This window comes from Chrysochloris asiatica, unplaced genomic scaffold (assembly GCF_000296735.1).
Source record: "Chrysochloris asiatica unplaced genomic scaffold, ChrAsi1.0 scaffold00364, whole genome shotgun sequence".
Taxonomy (NCBI): domain Eukaryota; kingdom Metazoa; phylum Chordata; class Mammalia; order Afrosoricida; family Chrysochloridae; genus Chrysochloris; species Chrysochloris asiatica.
In genome coordinates this window covers 2,103,611-2,126,488 of record NW_006408882.1, presented here as the reverse complement: position 1 = coordinate 2,126,488, position 22,878 = coordinate 2,103,611, and the positions used below count along the sequence as shown (strand labels likewise).

The window sequence follows — 22,878 nt, the reverse complement described above, 5'->3', positions numbered from 1 at the left end:
TAGCCTTGGAAACCCTGTGCAGGGTCACTATGAGTCGGAACCGACTCCACGGTACTTAACAACAACAAAATGTATGAACTGGAGTGGCGCTGTGGGCTAATGCATCATACTGCAAAGCCATTTGAACTGCAAAGTTGGCGGTTCAAGCTCACCAGCTGCTCCTTGGAAAGCCCATACGGGATTGCTATGAGTAGGAACTGACTCAACAATGCTTAACAGCAACAACAAATCCAACGCACGAGTTGCTAAAAGGTCAGTGGTTTGAGTCCACCCAACACCCAGACACAACTCAGGAGAAAGGGCTGGAGATCTACATCACAAAAAATCAGTTAGTAAAAACCTACGGAGAACAGTTCTACTTCTTGACATCATGTGGCCTCTGAGAACCAGTGTTGACTTGATGTGGTAACTGGTTATTCCCTTTACAGTTTAGCATGTGCTGTCATTTCACACACTCAGGACCCTGAGAACCTTTGGCCCAAAGTCTCCAAAGCACAAAGAACATACTTCTAGGGAGTCTAGGATACCATCCATAAGTAGCCACAAAATTACAGCATATCTGAAAACTTCTGATTTAAATTGATACCATCATGTATTAGCATTCAATTTCATAACAGTAAATTGTCCCATTATAAAAATATTCTACTTGTCAAGTCTTCGAGCAAGAAGTTCATGACTCCTATCTTCATGCCATGGTTTCCTTTGCTCTAGTTCCTGCTGTAAACCTGCACTGCCATATAAGCACAGACCTGCCTCCCTGAGCTTTAAAATTAAAACCACCACCACCCTCCCCAGACTTCGAAACCCTGAATGGGGTCGAGAGTTAAAGTACTTCGCTAACTGAAAGGTTGGAGGTTCGATTCCACCCAGACGTGACTTAGAATAAAGACTTGGAAGTCTACTTCCCAAAATGCAGTCATTGAAACCCTATGGAACACAGTTCCACACAGGGTCACCACGAGTCAGGACAGCTTCCCTAGACTTCACTAACTTACAGATGGAATTCTTCTAAGAAATCAATCGATCTTTGTTGAATTAAAAAAACAAAACACTTGGAATTGGGGGATGTTTGCCCAGGCCTTTCTTTGTTGTCGTTCAGTGCCATTGTTTCAGTTCCAACTCATAGCAGCACTGTATGGGGTTTCTGAGGAGCGGCTTGTGCATCTGAACCATGGACCTTGTGATTCAAACCAGCTCTGGGTCCAGTGCTTATCCTACAGCACCATACCAGGACTCCTAGGTCTTGTTGTTAAGTGCCATCAAGTCGGTTCCGACTCACAACAACTCTGTAAAGGGTTTCCCAGGAGCAGGTGGTAGGTTTGAACTGCTGAACTTGTGGCTCGCAATCCAATGCTGATCCACAACTCCACACCAGAAGTCCTTAGTCGTATCAGTCATATAAAAATAAATTTCAAAATAGAGAGAATTTCCTACCAGCCTCGTATATTTCCAATATGTCAAATTCAGTGTCTTGCAGCTTAACTCTGTCACGGCATGCCTATAGCCCTGAATACAGACAGACAGCAGGTTCATTTCCTGAGACCATATTTACCCGTCTAGTCCCTCTACTCTACCTACTGCCTAACTTGGTAGGTTTTGCTTTTTCTACCTTACATTCCATTTGGTTCACATTCCTAACTTACTAATATCTTTCTCTCCAACGATCAGTTAATCTCTAAAAAGCAAATCCCAAAATTCTATTTCCCCAACTTTTGCTGTATCCTGATCATTATGCAAACATCATGGTTCTTAAATCACAGTCTTTTGTCATTGTTTGGGGGTTTGTTTTGTTTTGCTTTAGCATTTTCCAGTTAGAATGGAATGGATGGAACTAGAGAATTACCCAAGCCTCACTGTTTCCCCTTGAAGGAGACTATGTGATTTCCTGCCAGTTTCATGAAAGTTTGCAACGCCAGATTATAAATGCAAAATGAAAAACCAAGCCTGTTACTGTATAGTCAATTCCAACTCAGAGCAATGCTGTAGGACAGAGTGTAACTGCCTTATGCAGTTTCCTAGAATGCACATCCGTCATGAAAAGAAAATACTGTCACATCTTTCTCCTAGGTCTAAACTGCTGACCTTGGGTAGCAGCTGAGTGCTTAATCACCGGTTCACCACGGCTTCTAAAGGCTAAATGGTCACACAGCAACAACATTTTCAGGATGAGATGAATTTTAAAAAGCACTACACCCCCTTCCAAGACTAAGACTCAGTGGGAATACATGAGCAGACATGTGTTCTGACTGGTGAACACGCTGGTCACTGATAAGGAGAAGTGAGGGAAAAACAGCAATGAAGCTGTGAGCTAAGTCCTACCACGTTCAATAGACTCCTGTGAAACTATGTGGAGAAATGGTTGGCCAGTAGTATTACAAGACCTGGGACTCCTGGGCCCAGAGTCAGTGACATAGGCACAGAGGACTAGAGTGAAGAGTGAAACATCCAGTTGATAAGAAGAAAGAACATATGCACAAGAACACCCACACTTGCAGATAGTACCCACTTAATCTGGCTTCAATGGCTGAATGATCAGCACTCAACTAGAAGAAGAAAGAAGAGGAAAAAAAGAGTAATCCGATACAATTTTATGAACTTGACCTATACCTATGGATGCAGTAGCTCAAAAGAGGGAACAAATCTTTACAGCAAGGACCATTTCCACCCCCTTGATACACAGGGTAGACAGGGATGGGCAACTTGAATATTGGCTACCCAAAATGGGGAGGTTACAAAGGCAAGAAGTGACTGGCTTACAAGTTTTCAAGAGGGCGCCTTCATCCAGAAGGTGCACGCGAAGGTAGAATCTCCATTGAGTTGGTTTCCAATCTGTTTGGGTGGGGCTGATGTAAGGAGATGGGGATGAGACTCTTATGGTACAATAGTGAATAATTGCTATCAGGACTGACTATGAGGGTTGGAAATGTAAAGGTGGACATTTTATAGCAAAAGGAGAGGAGTGACTGATTTCGCAGTCTAGGAGCAGAGGTCCCTGGGACCATCAAGGGAGAAGAGCGGAGAGCAGGACCCTACCCAGAGAAGCAGTGACACCTGAGATGGAGGCAGAGACGAGGACGTAAAGAGATGGAACGCCTGGAGACTTTAGACCCAGAGAGGGAGAAGGGCTGTGTGCTGACGACCAGGGGGCAGGCTTGAGGGGTATACCCTTTGATTGGTTGATGATGCTTGGAGGGGATTCTAATCATTGCAATGAAACAAAATAAGATAGGATGAATGTAAAGCTCATGTTCTCCCATTTAAACTACCACATAATTCACAATAAAAACTTTAAAAAAATAAAATAAATGTCAGAGAGACCTGGGGAAGGGAATAAGAAAGGGTGAAGGAGAGACAGAAGAGAGAGGTAAAGGGAAAAGGGGAGGAGCGCAGGGTGGGGGGTGGGGGTAAGATGGCTGACAGATGAAGACTGGAGAAGAGGGGAGGGTAAAAGAAGGGGAAGGACTCCTTTGATAGTGTCCCCCATCATGGCAGCTCCAGGGGACCCAGTTTACAGCTTTTGGATTAGACCACGCTGTTTTTTAAGGGTGGGTTTTTAGTGGTACGGTTAAGCTGATGGTTAAACAAATGGTTGCTAACCAAAAGGTTGGAGATTTGTGTCTACCTGGAGATACCGCAATAGAAAGGACTGGTAATCCACTGTCGAAAACTCAGCCATCGAAACCCCTAAGAAGCAGATTTACTCTGACAGGCATAAGTCATAACTGGCTCAACGGCAAGTGATTTTTTTGCTTCTTATGAGAAGCAGAGAAGTCAGTCAAGGCACAAGAGTGAATCTATACTCATTCTGAAGAACTCAAAACATCTTGGGAGTTCCATTGCCTCGCTTTGTATTTTTTTAAGGAAAAAATGATACCGTTAAAGAACATTAAGAAAAGGAAGTATATGCTGCTGAAAATTTGTTATCGGTGGCAAAGAAAAAAATCTTGTCACCAAGGGAACTGCATTTAATCTCATTTTTTGGTCATAACTCAATATAGGAACCCTAGTGGTTCAGCAGATAAGAGTTTGACTGCCAAGTGAAAGGTTGGTAGTTCAAACCCACTCAGTGGGTCTTCAGGAGAAAGATGACACAGTCTGCTCCCATAATGATTTTACAGCTTTTGAAAACCCGTGGGGCAGTTTCACTCTGTCCTATAAAGTCCCCATGAGTCAGAAGTGATTCTGGAAATGGGTTTGGGTTAAGAATAAACTACAGCACATTCTATATTTCTTTGGCTCTTATAAGAGGAACTCAAAGATACAAGATGGTCCTCCCATGACACCAGACTTACCGACAGTAACTGAGCCCGGCAGGGGTATTCCAAGTGTGGCCAGAGGACTGGGGGCTGAATGCCTCTATAGCCGCATCATGCTATAGTCTGTGCATAAACCTACACTCAGCTTGCTGAGAGGGGAAAACAGGCAAGCTCAGGAAGCCCGTGGGCACGGAGTGAGAGACGTAGAAAGCCTCAGCTGACCCTCTGAATCAGGCCCAGGGCAGGCTGGGTGAGAGGTCAGGAGCTCAGCAGTGGCAGCCTGCTCCGCACAGGTCCTGTCAACAGATTTACCTGGAATGAGGACCCTCTCACTCAGGGGACTTTAAGACAGGAAATGGCTTTGACTCAGAATCTCATTTCACTTTTTCTTCCACGGACTGTGCAGGAACAAACTCAGGCCCGAATCTGTAGGCTCATTCCCATGAGAGCCTTACCTTCATATCTGCTAGGAGAATCACATGCTTTCTGTGGGGTGGCCACTCGGAGGAAGATCTGCTGCCGCCACGAATGCCTTCGTGTCCTCACGGGGGTCCCACTGGTGTCACCTGGGTGGTTTGCTTTGGATTCAAAGTCCCTAAAATTACAGGATAAAGAATTATGACTGGTGGAATGACACCAAGAGGTTGTTGTTCCGATTTTGCTTTTTAACAAAGAACTGAAATTAAACGTTTTCATTGGATAAACAAACACAGTTAAGCAATTCCTGGATTTAAGTCAAGCACACCACATGGCTCAACATCCTCCAAAGGAAGTTTCTACTGTAAAGTAGGCTACACAGACCATTAACTTCTCAAGGGACATCTCCTGAGATCACTACTTACAGTGGGCACTGACACCGGGGCCTAATCGGCAGTGGTGTTTGTGTGTGTGTGTGTGGGGGGGGGGGGGAGACACTGCCTGCATCACCATGGACGGCCCCGCCCCCAAAGTGAAAAGGGCTTCATGTCAATTTAACATGGAACCATTAAGATCATAGTTATCTAGACACTTCCTGATGATGACTGTCAGCATCTGTATTTTCTAAGGACAAAACAAAGCATGGGTATCTATCATCTATCTATCCATGCTGCCGCTGTTAAGTGCTGTTGAGCTGGTTCTGACTCACAGTGACCCTGAATAGGGTTCCCAAAACTGTAAATCTTTATGGGAACAGAAAGCCTCATCTTTCTCCCACGAAACAGTTTTGAACTGCTGACCTTAAGGTTAGCAGCCCGACTCATAACCACTATGCCATCAAAGCTCTTTACATATTATAAACGATTCATTTTCTTCCTATGCATTGCACAACCTGGGGAAGCCCTTTTCATTTGTACCTGAATAAACACACGCATAACTAAGAAGCCACTCAATGAGATGTACAGACACAGCGGCTGTAGCAACGGGCTCATGCACAGCTGTAATTGTAAAGCTGGCGCCGGACCAGGCAGTGTTGTACTCTGCTAACACTACATAGGGTCACTATGAGTCAGAACTGACTCCGTGGCATCTGACAACAACAAGCAAGCTCCTGAACTAACAGTCAGACATCCTTCCTAACGTATCTATGATGGCCTCGTTCTCACAGTCTAGAAACACTGCTATTGCTTTGGAGAATTGGTTAAGACTTTCCTTGGTCTTCTAATAAACTAATCCTGGTTTGGCACTGTAGGTTAACCACAAGGTTGATGGTTCAAAACCAGCAGCCACTCCTCGGAAACCCTATGCAGGGTCACTATATGAGTCGGAAGTGACGCAGCAGCACTTAGCAACAATCAAAACTGAAGAGGCTGACTAGACAATTTTAAATCACAACCAATAAGAAAAATGTGTAAGAGGGAAGCTACAATAGGTTTCGTGAAGGTGATTTTTTAAATGACTAAAGAACCACTATTAAAAAAAACAAAAACAAGAAACCCCCCGCTGTATATCTATCACTAGTTGAGCACTTATCAAGCCTACGCATAATAAATCTAAATGGGGCCCTACCTTTCTGTGTTCGTAAAGTCAGAGGTGTTATTTTCATCTACAGGAGCCAGAAATTTTAGAAAATTTGGCACAGAGGAAGAAGAATGAAGTTTTTTCCTCAGGGCATTACGGTAGGAGATGCTGAGAGTGTGGTTGAAAACAGAGTTTAGGGTAAAGAAACATAAACACACAAAGTATAAAACATAAACTTCAAAACAAAGGAAACATTTTAGCTCTAATACTAAGGAAAGCAAACCAGGTAAGAAACTGCAATTTACAAATGAGATTTAATTTCCGTGTTCAAGCAATAAAATTCTATCTTAAATGAATGAAATCAATTAATTTAAAATAATCAGTCCATCTTCCTATGTTAATCAGGAAGGCTCTGATACAGCACCGATTCCAGAACACATGGCACAACTCCCAGTAACCACCGATCTAATTCCAGCTCGTGGCAACCCCTAGGGTGTCAGAATAGAACTGAGCTCCACAGGGTTTTCAATGGCGGGGTTTTCAGAAAACAGATTACCAGGCCATTACTGCGGGTGCCTGTGGGGACTCCAACCTCCAAGCTTTGGGTGAGCAGATAGCAAGGTGACTTCCAACAGGAAGTCACCAAGGGACTCTCATGAGGGGAGTGTGTTGTTAATCTGTGAAAGCGTGTGTCTGGGCAGAGGCATGTGAAAAGTAAGTGTGTGTAAAACAGCTTGTCATCAAGCCATTTTTATCATACTTTTGAGAAGATTAATTAATTGTAAAATGAAGTCGGCTCAAATGACAGCCTGGAACCAAAAGCGAAAACCACACAGCCGCAAGCGCAGGCACACAGACAGTGGCCCCAGCTTCTTTGCGCAGATGTGCCCTCCAACCACCTCTCAGGGTGTGAGTTTCCAGAAAGACAAACGACATGGAATTTGCCATGCACTGTGCTCACCTCTTTGGCACAACATTCCCACTTGGTTCTCCACTTGAGTTATGTTTTAGGTACTTAAAAAAATGTGGCGAGGAGGCAGAGGGATTAAGACGAGGTGGAGAAACAGGAGTTGAAGGCTGACCTACGCCACTTCTGGACTCGCCAGCAGGTGGACGGTTCGCACTAGATAGCAATTCGAGAGAAAGCACGGGAGGGTTAGAGGGGGAAAAGGGGCAGGGACGCTGGAAGGTCATCTCGGAGAAAGAGGGAAGCTGGGCACGGCTGCTTCTGTCTCATTATTTACATCCAAATGATCACCCGGAGTAGGTTTCTGTGTCATCTTTCCCACACCCCAAGTGTCCCTCTGGCAAAGGTGGTGTTCAGTCAAAAGCAGAGTCAGTGGAAGGTTGTTTTAATGGTCACGTTCCACACGTCTACGCTCCCAGCAGCACTTGGCTCTGTACTGGTAGTACCCAACTTACAACAGGATTCCGTTAGGATGACTGTATGGGAAATTGGTTCTGATGTAAGTTGAATCCTTTTTATTTTTTTTTTAAGTTTTCATTATTATTGCCTTTTCTTATCAGTGTCTTAAATAAACATAGGTTTTATAGTCTTTGGAGTTTTAACATTGTATGTCCTACATATTCATGATAAACTGGGCCAAAAGATCTAAAATTGTAGGTGTGGTTCATCATAACTGGAATATGTTCTAAGTAGGGGACTACCTATACTCCCTTTTTAGGAACTGACAGGAAAAATTAAAAGTGAACAAAAATAAAAGTATAAGAAAATGAAAGAAAATCCAGAACGCCATCTTTTTCTTTAAAATAAACTCTCCTGTCCTGGGTTTCAGTGTCTTGTGTCCTGTAGGTAAATGAAAAAGGATTCACAGTGGGGCAGAAAGAAAACTGGGCCATGCTTACGAGAGAGAAAGACAGACATTCCTCTACCCTCTCATCACCTATGTCCAGCAGGATCCATGACGAAGCTGCGTTCTTAGGAGAGAAGGAGAGTGGCCTGGCAGAGATATAGATTCCCTACTACCGCTGGACTGTGTGAAATTGCAGACTTGGCAGAACTAGGACTCTCCAGAGAGGAAGGTTTGTACAATCTCTGTAATTGCCAGAAATGGGGGATACAGTGTTACTGTTAGGTGCCGTCGATTCAGTTCTGACTCATAGAGACCTTATATAGGGCTTCCGAGGCACGGCTGGTGGATTTCAACTGCAGACCTAGCAGTAGTAAAGCAAAAACAGAAGTAGCATAAAATATAGGTTCTTAGGACAGAAGAGCCTCATAAACTTCAGCCAAACTCTGCTTGTCTCTGAAATGTCAGACGCATTCAATGTTAGCTTCTGAAGTATGCTCTGCTTTTGTGATCACAGTTGTCCAGCTAACTACATTCAAAGGCTGATTCATGACAAACACAAGAGGCTCTCCTGTATCTTTCCAGATTGTCACATTTTCCCTGAAAACACTTCACACAGCTCTGCAGACTCTCCACTATCCATGTACGAGTTTCTATGTCCAGTGGCTTCCAGTGACTGTACAAAATGAAAACCTTAACTCATGTTGCTTTGCTAAGTGAGGAATTTCTAAGAGTTTTGAAAGCTATTTTTGAAGATAAGTCTGTGTCCATTAATAGTCTCTGGAACTTACCAGGGCCAAATGAACCACCAAGGGACCCTAGGAGGAACAGGAAGAACCTCTGCCAACATACGACTTATCCATCTCTATAACCAGAAAATTCCAACTGCTCTTTAGAGCCCAACTATTTCTTGCTAGAAGAATCTAGAATTTTCACATGGGAGGAAATGTCTGCTCCGATCCTGTCATACAGAGAGGGTATGCAAATGTGTCCAGGTTATGACTAATTCATGACAAAGCTGGGACTGGAACCCAAAATGTCTGAGTCCATTTCAGCCTTCCTGTCGCCGTGTGTCCTGAGTACCTTTCACACTCCGCTGGGCACGGATCACAGCCTCTCCACTGCACAGCAGTTCTGTTCCAGGTTTTCCAAAGAACAGGCAACTGCATTTTTATGCAAATACCACAGGCAGGCATTATACAGAGCGTTTCTGTAAACTGGGCAGCCCCCTTGCGCTTTACTTTCCTGTGCATTCTAAGTGCATTCTGTACGTCTTCCCACTATTTAGGTGGGTGCTCATCATCAGCTTGCTAGCTCTCAAACCAGCAGCTCGGATCCAATGCTAACAATGCCACTTGTATTGTTTGAGGAATAATTATTACACATTTAAAGTCTATTTCTGCTCACTTTTACCGGTTTCCCTGTAAGACTTACACTTAGTACCTGTACTTGTTACTTACACAAGTAACAAGTCTCCTACAAATACGTATTTCTTAAGAGAGTAAAGTGAGAAAGAACATGCCACTGTTTCAAGTTTTATCTTTTTTAAGAGTGAAACCTGCCTCAGGTTACTCTTCACTCCTCAAACAGGTGGGATGCACATACCTGGTTAATCACAGATATACCCCAGCTAGTTATATAATAAATGTACATTTTGAACAAATCTTACTTTCGCTCATGAGGTGTCTCTGTGCTCACTGAGTGATACCTCATAAGTTTCCTTTGCGAGACCCCGGGAGACACCTCGGAAGGTTCCGGATGTTCCTGACTTTCCAGGGGAAAGTGGCTCAGGGTGTTGGCTCGCCTCCGGAAGCCCTGCTGTGGTGAGAGCTGAGCAGGCTCTTCGGTGAGCTGGCTCTCCGAGTCACTGGATAGGTCATCCGAGGAACCCAAGAGCTTGAAGGAGCTCTCGGACACGGGCAAGGCCTCCTTCTCACACAGAGATGGCTCCTGGCAGGAAACAGACAGCAGATCAGACATTGTAGTTGTTGCTAAGTGCCACCCAGTCGGTTCCCACTCATAGTGACCATGTATAATAGGGTTTCCACTGAGTGCCTGGTGTATCTGATCCACCAACCTGGCAATTCACACTGACCTTTCGTTCCAGAGCTTATGGCTACCGGGCCACACCAGGACTCCCAGATCAGGCATATCACAGGAGAGATTATAGCATTCCCCCATTTGTAATCCCAGGAGCTCTGGTAGCGCAATGATTTAAGCATTTGGCTGCCAGTCCAAAGGTCAGTGGTTTGACCCCAGCAGCAGCTATGTGGGAAGAAGTATCTCGTGAACTACTCCCCTCAAAATGATCCTACGGGGTCAATAAACTAGAATCAAATCTACAGCACACAACCAAAACCACCACTCCAGTACAGAAAACATTTCCATATTCTGATTACAATACCATCCAGAGGAAACACCAGGGAAGGAAACAATGGTCCATTAAAATCAAATTGTCAAATACAGGATGTAATTTTGTAGCATTAAAAAAGAAAACCTGCATTAAGTAATCTAAGCAAGGCTATAAAGAATTTCTTCTCTCTAGCAACCGACCTTTCTAATACTGCTTATAAACACCAGAAACTATTCTGAGTCATCTGTCAAGAGTAGAACTGTCTTCCTTCTGAGGTACCTCTGAGAGCATTCGAACCTCCAATCTTCCAGTTAGTATCCCAGCATATTAATAACCATTTTCCCTGCACTGCTTTATAATTGGGCTCCACTGTTTTATTGTTTAATTGCTGTAAAGTGCAGTCAAACATTTTATAGCCACATTTTAAGGCTCTCTGAATGTGATACTAAGAGTCCTGTTATGGTGCTACAGTATAAGTACTGGACTTGGGCTACAAGGTCTGAACTGCAAGGTCAGTGGTTCAAAGCCACCAGCCACTGCTCGGCAAACCTACGCAGGTCCCTGTGAATCAGAAATGACGCAACAGCACTTAACAACAACAAAACGCCAAACATACTAAGATTATGGGGAATCTCTAGGTATTTGTTGCCTCTACTCAGGACAAATCATAAACTTCTGCCCATTTCCTCATCTGTAAAAGGAACATCTATATTGAAAGTATATGTGTGTGTGTATATATATATATATATATTATTTTTTAATGTATCACTGGATGTTAAGGATTAAGCAAGGTAATATAGCTGGAAGTACTCTGTATACTGCCAAGAAGCCACACAAATGTCAGTTACCATTTTTATTCAGTACTTATGAATGTGTTTGAGTGGACATTGAAATACTTGAGAATGAAAAAGGCATTTACATACTTCATGATTTTAAGGCACACTCTTTTAAAAAATGCATTATTACTACTTCTGTTGCAGACTCATGCTTAGCATTGCATCTAACACATAGTTAGTGGTCAATATATTTTTCTCAAACAAAAAAACATACATGGAAGGACACCAGCTTGCCTGTAATGCAAATATAAGAAAGGATAAATCAATCAAGTGAAAAAGGAACAAATGCATTCAGTGAAGGACTTGAAGTTATTGTTGTTGTTAGGTGCCATTGAATCGGTACCAACTCATACTGACCCTATGCACAACAGAACAAAACAACGCCCGGTCCTGGGCCAACCTGACAATTGTTGCCACACTTGAGCCCACTAATGCTGCCATATTGCCAGTCCATATTGCTGGGGGGTCTTCCTCTTTTTCTCTGACGCTCCACTTTACCGAACATGGTCTCTTTCTCCAGCAACTGGTCCCTCCTGACAATATGTCCAAAGAATGAGAGATGAAGTTTGACTATCCTAGCCTCCAGGGAGCACTCTGGCTGTACTTCTTCCAGTACAGATCTGTTGGTTCTCTTAGCAGCTCATGGCACTTTCAATATTCTCCTGCAACACCAGAACTCAAAAGCATCAATTCTTCCACGGTCTTCCTTGTTCATTGTCCAGCTTTCGCATGTATATAAGATTATTGAAAATACCACGACTTGGGTAAGGCACACCTTTAGTCCTCAAGCTGACATCTGTGCTCTTCAACACTTTAAAAAGGTCTTGTGCAGCAGATTTGCCTGATATAATACGTCATCTGATTTCTTGACTGCTGCTTCCATGAGTGTTGATGGTTGATGCAAGAAGAATGAAGTCCTTGACAACTTCAATCTTTTCTCCGTTGATAAAGTTGTTTATTAGCCCAGTGGTGAGGATTTTTGTTTTCTTTACATTGAGATGCAATGCATACTGAGGGCTGTGATCTTCATTAATAAGTATTTAAAGTCCTCTTCATTTTCAGCAGGCAAGGTTGTATCATCTGCATATCACAGATTGTTAATGAGTCTTCCTCCAATCCTGATGCCATGTTTTTCCTCATACAACCCAGCTTCTTGGATTATTTGCTCAGTATACAGATTGAATAAGTATAGGGCAAGAATACAACCCTGTGGCACACCTTTCTTAAACTTCAGTGTTCCCATGTTCTGTTAGAACAACTACTTCTTGGTCCAGGTACAGATTCCTCATGAGCACAATTAAGTGTTCTGGAATACACTCATACTTCGTAATGTTGTCCATAGCTTGTCATGATCCACACAATCGAAAGCCTTTGCGTAGTCAATAAAGCACAGGTAAACATGAAGGAGCTCTGGTAGTGTAGTGGTTATGAATCGGGCTATGAACTTCAAGGTCAGCAGTTCGAAACTACCAGCTGTTCCGCAGGAGAAAGATGAGGCGTTCTGCTTCTGTAAAGATTTACAGCCTCGGAAACCCTATACAGGGTCGCTATGAGTCGGAAACGACTCCACAGCACATACAAACATCTTTCTGGTATTCTCTGCTTTCAGCCAAGATCCATCGGACATCAGCAATGTTATCCCTCATTCCACGTCCTCTTCTGAATCCAGCTTTAACCTCTGAAGTTCTCTGTCAAGAGAACTTTCAAGAGGTAGCACATGATCAAGAGCCAATGATACTGAAGGAAAAAGTCCAGGGGGCATTGAAGGAATTGGCAAAGAACAAGGCACCAGCAATTGATGGAATAAAAATTGAAATCTTTCAAGAAAGTAAGGCAGCACTGGAGACATGCACTCATCTCTGCCAAGAAATCTGGAAGACAACTATCTGGCCGACTGATTGGAAAAGATCTGTATTTGTGCTCATTCCAAAGAGAGGTGACCCAATGGAATGTGGAAATCACCAGACCGTATCTTTGATATCCCATGCAAGTAGATCAAAGTTTTACTAATGTAAAGGACTAGAGAGTCTAAATCTGCTCATTCAAGTGCCTTTTAAGCATAGACAATTTGAATTCTAAGACAATACGTTTACATTTATTGAGGGAAGAAGGCATATACATTTAACTTTTCCATAGGAAAAGCTTCAATAAAAAACATACTGTGAAACATTAATTACTTTAAACCTAGCTGCAATTTTTTATTCGTCAGGATTTCATGGTCCCCAAGATTCTTCTAATTCAAGAATTTTAAACAAAGCTTTGTCTGACACTGCATATCACAGCAAACAATCTCCATTATGCAAATCTGTTCCTCTCATTTCTCATTAATTTCTCTCCAAACACATGAAAGTGCTAATTAACCCTTTGCTCAATTGGGTAAGTGAAAGCCATTCAGATGTTCAGCTTCTTTGCAGCTTCTATATGATCAATTTACTAGACTAGATACAATCACATAAAACAGTACATCTTTTCAATTCTTTATGAATGTTCAGGATTATAAAAAAGGTAGTAAAAAAAAAAACTGCACATAAAGATACATATACACAATTCACACAGATAGTTGACTTCCTAAAAATTGAATTTCTTTCAGAATTATCTTCAAAACTCAAGGTGTGTCAGAGTAGACAGGGATGGGCAACTTGGACATTGGCTACCCAAAATGGGGGGTGGGGGGTGGGGGTGGGGGAACGGCTACAAAGGCACGAAGTGACTGGCTTACAAGCTTTCAAGAGGGACCTAGATCCAGAGGGTATGCAGGAAGGTAGAATCTCCAGTGAGTAGTATTCAATCTGACTAGGCAGAGCTGATAAAATGAAATGCAGATAGGTCTCTTATGATACAATAGTGAATAATTGTTATCAGGACTGATTGTGAGGGTTGGAAATCTAAAGGTAGATGTTTTATAGCAAGGAGGGGAGTGATTAACTTTTCAGTCTAGGAGCGGAGGTCCCTACCTAGGACCATCAACAGAGAAGAGTTAGTTCCAACTCATAGCTGGTGGGTTTGAACCTCTGACCTTGCAATTAGCCATCCAGTGCTTATTCTACAGGAACACATCCTGTTTAATTGTATAAAACTTCGTATTACCTCAATTGTTTTGGTTATCTTTATTTCATTCAAATTTATTTCATTCTTTCATTCCATTACTGAAAACACATGGTCTCAGCAAAAACAAAAAAACTCAAATGGGTCTTAAAAAGGTTAAAACAGATCCTCTGCTAAAGAGCTAGCCTCCACAAAAATTCCTTCCCTCTTCCATAGGAGGGCACTCCGATAGTAGAAGCGGAAGCTGGCACACAGCCCAGTGCAAACCCCCAAACCCTTGCCGGGAGCTAAAAAGTTAAACTTTTTTAACTTTTTAAACTGATTGTACAGTCAGTTGGTGGTAAAGTTTCAAGAACTTAAGTTCATAGTTTTCTGAATTCATAAGCTCACTTTTTGAGGCTTCTCCAATTTTTATTATTTTGAATATTGAACAGGATGCTTAAGTAGAAGGAAAAATCCACTGGCTACGCTGATAAATTTGGTCCTAATTATTTACAATTGTGACCTTGACTGTTTATGAAGCCGCCATGTACTCTGTTATAAAAATAATACTTTTAGGATCTGACACAACTCCAGGACCGAGGGCTAAAAAGCCTACTGCAACTGCTGTCAGAAAGTTGTACACCTATCAAAAGCTGAACTGGCAAAAGTTATGTGCTACATAAATTTACAAAAACAACAACAGAAAAGTAGCTTCTGAGGCTGCTTTGCTGTTGGTGAAGTGCTCTCAAGTTGGTTCCGACTCACAGTGACCCTGTATAGAGCTGCTGAAGACTGGCTGGTGGATTTGAATCACCGACCTTTCAGTTAGCAGCCCACTGCTAATCCTATAGCCACCTGCCCCTGCCAAGAAGTTTGGAAGTCCCAAACTTTTCATGACTGGCGATATTAGGCTTCTTTTGATAGGGTCCTGTAGGTTGGAGACCGAGTGAGACCGAGTGCTGGTCTTGGCCAGATGTCATAGAAAGAGGGATGAGCTCACTTTGCTGGTGTTACTTAGCGTGCTGGACACGGAGCTGTCGAGATCCACACTCGCAGAATGTTCCAGTAGGCCTCTGGTTTTGTTACCCTGCATAAGAAAAGGCAATCAAGTCATGGTCTCTGAGGCTTTCACAAAGACACAGGCTGATTTCCGAGGAGGCATTCAAAAAGTTCATGAAAAAATGGACTTAAAAGATAATGGCATTTTCCAAAAACTTTTTTGGAAACTTTTCAAAAAAATAATTAAATATGCTCAGAAAAATGCTCCTCTCTCCAGTAAGAAACGCTACTGAGCATATATGTACATTAAGACAATCAATACTGCCAGCCTTTTTTAAAGAAAAACTTATCTATACACCAAACAAAATGTTCTAAAACACCTTGTCTATCCATTATGTGGACGGAATGGTAGACAGAGGAGAGGCTACATCAAGATGAGGTAGAGCGAGTGCTAAAGTGTGTGGGAGAGTGTGTGTGAGTACGTCATGTGGAGGAGGAGGAGGAGGAGGAAGGTAACTTCTTAAAGAACTCTCCAGATCGGTGTATTCATGTACTTTGTTCTACCTATGTTATTGCTGTTAAGTGTCGTCAAGTTCAGTTCCGACTCATGGAGACCCGTTTCCAAGGAGCAGCTGGTGAGTTTGAACCACCAACCTTCCAATTCAAACCGACCTTGCGGTCCAACACATTAACCCACAGCACCACGTTTCCTACAAAGAGCCACATGATAACTTTCTTATGCTTAAGCCATGTGGTGCCTGGGGCAACAATTCAACTCTGTGCAAAAGCAGCCTTGGCCAACAGGTAAACTAATGGATGTGGTTGTGTTACAATGAAACTTTATTTAAAACACAGGCTATGGGTAGGATTCGGGCCCTGAGTCTCTGACTTTACTGACCTCTTGTGTCACAGAGTTCCAAACACATAGCAACAGCTGAAAGGAACTGGTTTTCTAAGTGGTACTAGTGACACTGAGGTGAACAGAATCTCCCTCAACATATCTAATCTCTGCTCTTTACTGAAACTGGTCAGTAAGTAACTTAATTAACTGCACAGACTGCAATGCAGCCTAGTTAAAAGCTGAATTTAAATGTAGATAACATTGCTCTACGACTGAGAAGAGAATAAAAAGGTTTTCCCTTTTTCAAAAGCAGAGAATTTAGTCTTTGTCTTTTAAAAGGATTTAATATGAATCAGGAGAAATTATGCTACTTACCCGGGACAAAATGCTTTCTAAAGACTCTGTCAGGGATCGTTTCGCTTTGTTTTTCAGCAGATCTAGCCTAAATCGTGTGGCGCTAGGTGGTAATTCACTTCCAATAGTCTCTGCAGAAACCTGTGATGTCTGAAAAGGCAAAACAAGAAGTCAGTTTTTCCTTCCTTCCTTTAAGGGAGGGTGGGGAACCTTTTGTCTGCCAAGGGCCATTTAGATATTTGTAACATCATCTGAGGGTCATACAAAATTATCACCTTAAAAATTAGCCTGCTTCTCCCATGTAAACTATCACATAATTCACAATAAAACATTAAAAAAAAAAATTAGCCTGCTATATTTGGTTCAGCATTTAATTAACTCATCCTGAATGTGACGGCTGAAACTGCGGTTGCCTTGGCAGGGCCAAACCAAAGAGTTAGAAGGCCTGGTGTGGCGCCACAGGAAAGGCACGCGACCTCAAGGTTGATTTGAACCACAAGGTCATTGATTCAAACTCACCAGCTGCTCCTCGGAAACCCTATATAAGGTCACTAGGAGTTGGAACTGACTCAACAGCACTTAACAATAACAATACGGCCTGCAGCTGGACGTTCCCCACCCCTGCTTTAATAGATGGAAAACTCTCTAAACTCATCTTTTTGACACCGGTCCAATCTTCTGATTCTCTCTGTGATCTCACCTCATCTGCTCTTTAGTGACTCGGCTTGCCAATCCTAAAAATAAATTTGCCTCAAAGCGTTGCTGTGACTGCTCCAAACACATCAGGGAAATGTGCTCTGAAACCAGTCAGACAGATTCTGGAATCAGATCAGATAGCTGCCTTTTACTAGAGATGACCTTGTAACAAGCTACTTTTCCTGAGCCTCAATTTTCTCTTTATCAACTGAGACCAACAGTTGTATCTAATCAGAACTCTATGTTAGGAAACCAAAACAGACCAAGTGTGCAAAGGCCTGACCACAGCACCTGGTACAGGGACCGCTATGAATAGCTTCACAAACGAAAGTAATAACCAGCTCTTCAAACTGATTCATTCTGGTACAACCCCCTGTTGAGAAGTTGCCCATCCACCCCAGGCATACAGAGTCAGAGTCTACAGTTAAACCAGATCCCCATGTGAGTTTTATAAGTATACCTGATTCAGTGTATCTGGGGTGGAAATGTAGTTTCTCAGCGGGGGTCAAAGTGCAACGAACCTGTTTAAATATCTGCTAAGAGCTTGCCTTTTGGGCATTTTCAGTGTCAGGCAAAAAAAAAATAAAAAAAATTACCAAGTGAAAAATCCATTCTACACTAATCCTTTCATTCTTTCTAGAGAATTTTGTCTTTACTTTTTTCTCTCTAGCAATGCTATTGCTTCCATGATCCCCCTTTCATTCTCCTCTGCTCCCCAACTTTTCTCCCATAACTGAACATAATGTGAAACTGAACACACAGTAAGAATTCTGATACTTTCCAACCACTAAGTAAAATGTGAGGATTTTTTTTTTTTTAAACTGCTACAAATATGTAAATGCAATTGCTTCTTACTCATATGGATTCCTGCCTGTTTCCTGCTGGACAATGACTTTGTTAGAGAAACACAGAAACAAATCTCCACCATTAATCTAAACCCTGACAGCATTTATTTTTGTTGTTAAATACCTCAAGCATATAGAAAAGTAGAAAACAAACACAACACCTATGTACCTACAACCCAGTTACGGCAAAGTGAGCATCTGGACAGGTGTTGAGGAGGCTAGGTGGCACAGTGGTAAAGCACCCAGCCGCTAACCACAAGATGGGTGGTTCAAATCCAGCAGCCACTCCATGAGAGAAAAATGTGGCAGTGTACTTCCATAGAGATCACTGCCTTGGGAACCCTGAGGGGCAGGCCTACTCTGCCCTGCAGGCTCGCTGTGAGCTGGAAATGATGATGGCAGTGGGTTTGGTTTGGGTTTGAGAACAGTGAGTACTGGCCCTGGAGCGCCGTGTCCGTGTGAAGTGTTGGCCTCGATGCTTCCTACCTATGTGGAAGCTGCCCCTCTCAGTTCCTCCACCTGCAGATGGACAGACTGAATTACCCATACCTGGCACTCAGAGTACGTCACTTATCATGGTTTTTGACCACGAGTGAGAGCTGGGTTGGGTTCCCGGCTAACGTCCCTCATTCACAGCCCCCTTCTATGTTGCCGTGATGCCAAACGGGTTTCAGCAGTGCTTCTAGACTGAGACAGGTGAGAAAGAATGGCCTGAAGGTCGACTTCTGAAAACCAGCCAATGAAAACAGTCCACAGATCACAACAGCCCAATCCGCAGCCCATGCTGAGATTTGTGCAGGCCAAGTAGCATTTCTTCCCAGCATGCCCAAGGTTACCGTGGGTTAGGGCCAACTCGACGGAGGCTACCAACAACAACGTGCTAACAATTATCATACATGTTTCCTGCTTTGAATAAGAAATAAAAACTCCAGCCAACTTTGCAGCTTCCTGACCACCGCTCTCCCTCATTTGATGGAAATGGGCAGCTACCTGAACTTGGGGTTCATCACATCACTTTCTGTTTTACACATGCACATAGCTACATGTTTCCATAAAACGTATGCATGCATGAGGGAGCTTCATAAAGTTGGTGGGAAAATTCCATTATAGTTTAATTCCCTTTTTTAGTCCCCTCGTATTGGTTGATCTTGTGGTTAGAACTCTAAATGAATGGTGTCCTGCTGATGTGTCATACCGTACCAAAACACCCACTGCCACCAAGTCAGTTCTGACGCACAGCAATTCTACAGGACACGAAAGAACTGCTCCTTAGGCTTTCAGAGACTCAATCTTCACAGAAGCAGAAAGCCTCATCTTTCTCCCATGAGCAGCTGGTGGGTTTGAACTGCCGACCCTGTGGTTAGTAGCCTTATGCCTAACCCCCAGAGCTTCCTCTTTTCATTGATAGTTTTGATATGCACCTGTGGCAGCAGATGTTCTTTGGTTTACTCACTTCAACCAGAGTTCAAGGTGTCAATGTAAGATTGTAATGTTGTTGTTGTTAAGTGCCATCGAGTCGATTCTGACCCATAGAGGCCCTTTATAGGGTTTCCAAGGAGCAGCTGGTGAGCTTGAATCACTGACATTGCAGTTCAAACGAGTTTACCCACAGCACCACACCAGGACTGTAATACAATTTACTAATGTTCCTACCACTAAACATTTATTTCATTTTATCTTGTTTTATATTTAAAAACAAGACTGTGGTGACCTCTTTTATACAAAAATTTCTTACACACATGTGAACATTTTTGCAGGGCAACAGGAGTGTCCCTGTTGGGTCAATGGGTTGGTACACTTTCAGCTATACTTTTGTTGCTGTTAACTAGATACTGTCAAATTGCTCTCTGAAATGTAACAGTTCATACTTCCAGCAGCAGCATCTGAAAAGTAACATTTTTTCAATTTCTGCCAATTGATGCTAGAAATAGTCTCTTATTTTGTCTGCCATCCAAAGATCCTCTATCTTTGTTTGAATTCACAAAATGCTAATTCACCAATAAAGGTTATTCAATACATTTTTATGGTATGTAAGAAAAAAGAATCTTCAGAGGAGTGATAACTGTCTTTGTCCAGTCCTCCACAGTTTTACTTGTATGCAAGTTAGAATGTACATTATATAAATGCCTTGATTTTGCTGCTAGCCCTTGAGACATGGCCACCCCATGTCCAAGAGGCTTGGACAGTTCTGATCCACGGCTTTCCACTGGCTGAGTTTCTGACACACATCACTGGGCCTTTCTTCTTAGTCTGTCATGGTCTGGACGCTCTGCTAAAATCTGCATCACAGGCTCATAACAACACACATGCCTCCAATGCCAGCCAGGGACTGGAGGTGTATTTACCGGGAGTCAAACCCAGGTCTGAAGCATGAAAGGTGAGAACGAGTTTAGAAATTCCTTCAAGCAAGGAGAATCATCCATCTTTGTATCTGCACAATTCTGAGAAGATTCTGGATATTTCATTCTTGCTTGCTGAGTTATGAGTGAATTGAGCAATGACCCGCAGGCAGACCCATCTGATAAGAAGCATGTGCCCTGAACTCACAGAAAGATTTACTCAACAAAGACTTAAGTTCTTGCTGCCTATATCATGCATGGCAGGCAGGTGCCTTACAAGCGGGTTGTCCTGCACAATCACTTGGCCAGAATAGGCCCCTGTCTAGACTTGGGGCAGCCTCCAGGGCAAAGGAGTCTCCACAAGGGGCCTCCAGTCTGCCTCCAAATTGACGCCAGTTTACGCACAAAATCAAAAAGCTGTGGGCTGGCTTTCAAACTCATAACTAAGTTTTTATGAAACGGAAGCACTGCCTTTCAAAACTTGTAACTAAGCTTTCAGGAAATTGAAATACTCGCAGTTTTAAAAATATTGATTTTGAAATTAAAAAGAGAAAAACAAAAAGCACCCAATGGCATCAGCTGGCAGGTCTTGCATACCTGCACAGACAGAAGAGCGCTGTTGTGTCGTTTGTTCTGTGTATCCACCATAAGAACCTCTGACTACTTCATGAAACACTGCCTCTGTTCTGGTCTACGATCAGAAAAGATCTTTTCTATGTCTACTGCCATGATATGGAGGTTCTCAGAAGAAAAAGTCACACTTTGAAAATAATATATTCGTGTTTATCTCAAAAGGTCTCCTCTGCAGTTGAGGTTAGCACTTAGATAAGTTCCTAATGTTGGAACATTATGTTCTTGCTGTTAGGTGCTGTCCAGTCAGCGCCAATTCACAGCAACCCTATGGGCAACAGAATCCTCACAATTGTCATGTGTGAGCTCATGGCTGCTGCCACTGTGCCAACCATCTCGCTCAGGGTCTTCCTCTTTTTTGCTGCCCCTCCAATTTCCCAAGCATGATGTCCACCTCCAGGGACTGGTCCTTCCTAATAATATGTCAAAATATGAGAGATGAAGTCTTGCTATCCTGGCTTCCAAGGACTCTTCTGGCTGCACTTCTTCCAATATGGATTTGTTCGTGCCTCTGGCAGTCTATGGTACTTTCAGTATTCTTCTCCAACACCATTCATTGAATTATAAAGTCCTGGAGCAGTGCAAAAGGTTAAGCACTAGATGCTAGCGTGATGGTTGGAGGTTTGAATTCATCCAGCGGTGCCTTGAAATAAAGGCCTGGCAAACTACTTCCAAAAATCACCCAATGGAAACTCTATGAAGCACCGTTCTCCTCTGATGCACACAAGGTTCGATGATGGAGAAGAAGCAGTACTGAGCAGCATTCCTTTCCATTCAGTATGGGGTTGGGGCTGCCATGAATCGGGGCCAACTCGACAGCAGCTGACAGCAACAGCATAGTCTATACTTCCCCCGTCCACACAGAGGAGTGAGTTCTAAACACAAACGTCTGGGGTCAAGTGTTACACTCTGATGCTCTCCAGAAGTTCTCAGTTCAGAACCCCCCTTACTTGTGCTGCTAAAACCCATGTTCTAGCAGCACTGTTCATAACCCTAGAAACAGGAAGCATCTCAGGGAGTCATCACCAGGAAAATGGATATCAATATGACCACTGACGCACGTAACAAAATGGAGAAATAACAAAATGTCCATCCCGAGTGCAAGAAGACAGAAGTAAGAGAGTACGCACTATAGGGTTCCACTTAAAGGCAGTTCTAGAAGAGACAACATTTCTCTATTGTGAAAGAAACCATCGGCTGCCAGCAACAATGTGGGGGGAGTTGTGGGGAGAACCGACCAGAAAGGAGCTGTGGGAGGGGCGTGGGCAACACTTTTTGGTGCGGACATGTGATACATCTTGACAGGAGTTTGTGTTATGTGAATGCAAGCATTCCTCAAAACTCAACAATGATACATTTATTATTTGGGCAACCAGCTGTATATGACTTTTTTCTGAAACAAGCCAATAAATATTGAATTCCATGCATGCCGAGGTGCTAGCAATAAAGAGTACTGATGAGTGATTAAAGAGGACTGAAAGGCACTGAGAAATAATACAGAATGATAGAAGTATACTAAACGCTATAAACCACGAAATCTAGGTGGAAAGTACAGAGTGTTCACAGCACAAGTTTCTCCACTTTCCTGTACGTTTCAAGTCCCAAGGACTGCCAGAAGAACCAACAAATCTGTGTTGGAAGAAATACAGTGAGAAAGCTCCTTAGAAAGCCAGGATGGTGACATTTCGTCTCTCATATGTCAGACATATTACCATGAAGAACCAGTCCCAGGAGAAGAACTGGAAGCATCTCAGGTATTACTCACCAGGATTAATGAAAAAGAGGAAGACCCCCAATGAGATGGATTGGCACAGTGGCAACAGCAATGGGCTCAAGCATACTAATTATGAGGATGGTTTTGTTATGTTGTGCATAGGGTTGCTATGAGTAGGAATCAACTCAACAGAAACAAACAACAACAAAAAATCAATGGGTACTTATATAACTTTTAGC

The 22,878-nt window shown here is 42.9% G+C and overlaps 1 protein-coding gene across 4 annotated transcripts in view; it reads right to left on the bottom strand.

Annotated features, from left to right (window-relative positions):
• Positions 1-22,878, bottom strand: part of TBC1D1 (TBC1 (tre-2/USP6, BUB2, cdc16) domain family, member 1) — a 385,492-nt gene that overhangs the window by 134,572 nt on the left and 228,042 nt on the right. For 3 of the 4 annotated variants that reach the window (XM_006876209.1, XM_006876211.1, XM_006876210.1), the window contains 4 exons: positions 16,437-16,565; positions 15,222-15,308; positions 9,675-9,955; positions 4,712-4,851 (listed from right to left, as the gene is read on the bottom strand). In XM_006876209.1, coding sequence (XP_006876271.1) covers positions 4,712-4,851; positions 9,675-9,955; positions 15,222-15,308; positions 16,437-16,565 — 637 coding nt within the window. Of the gene's footprint in view, positions 1-4,711; positions 4,852-6,242; positions 6,363-7,155; positions 7,318-9,674; positions 9,956-15,221; positions 15,309-16,436; positions 16,566-22,878 lie in introns of all 4 variants that reach the window. The other variant, XM_006876212.1, reaches the window with a different exon arrangement.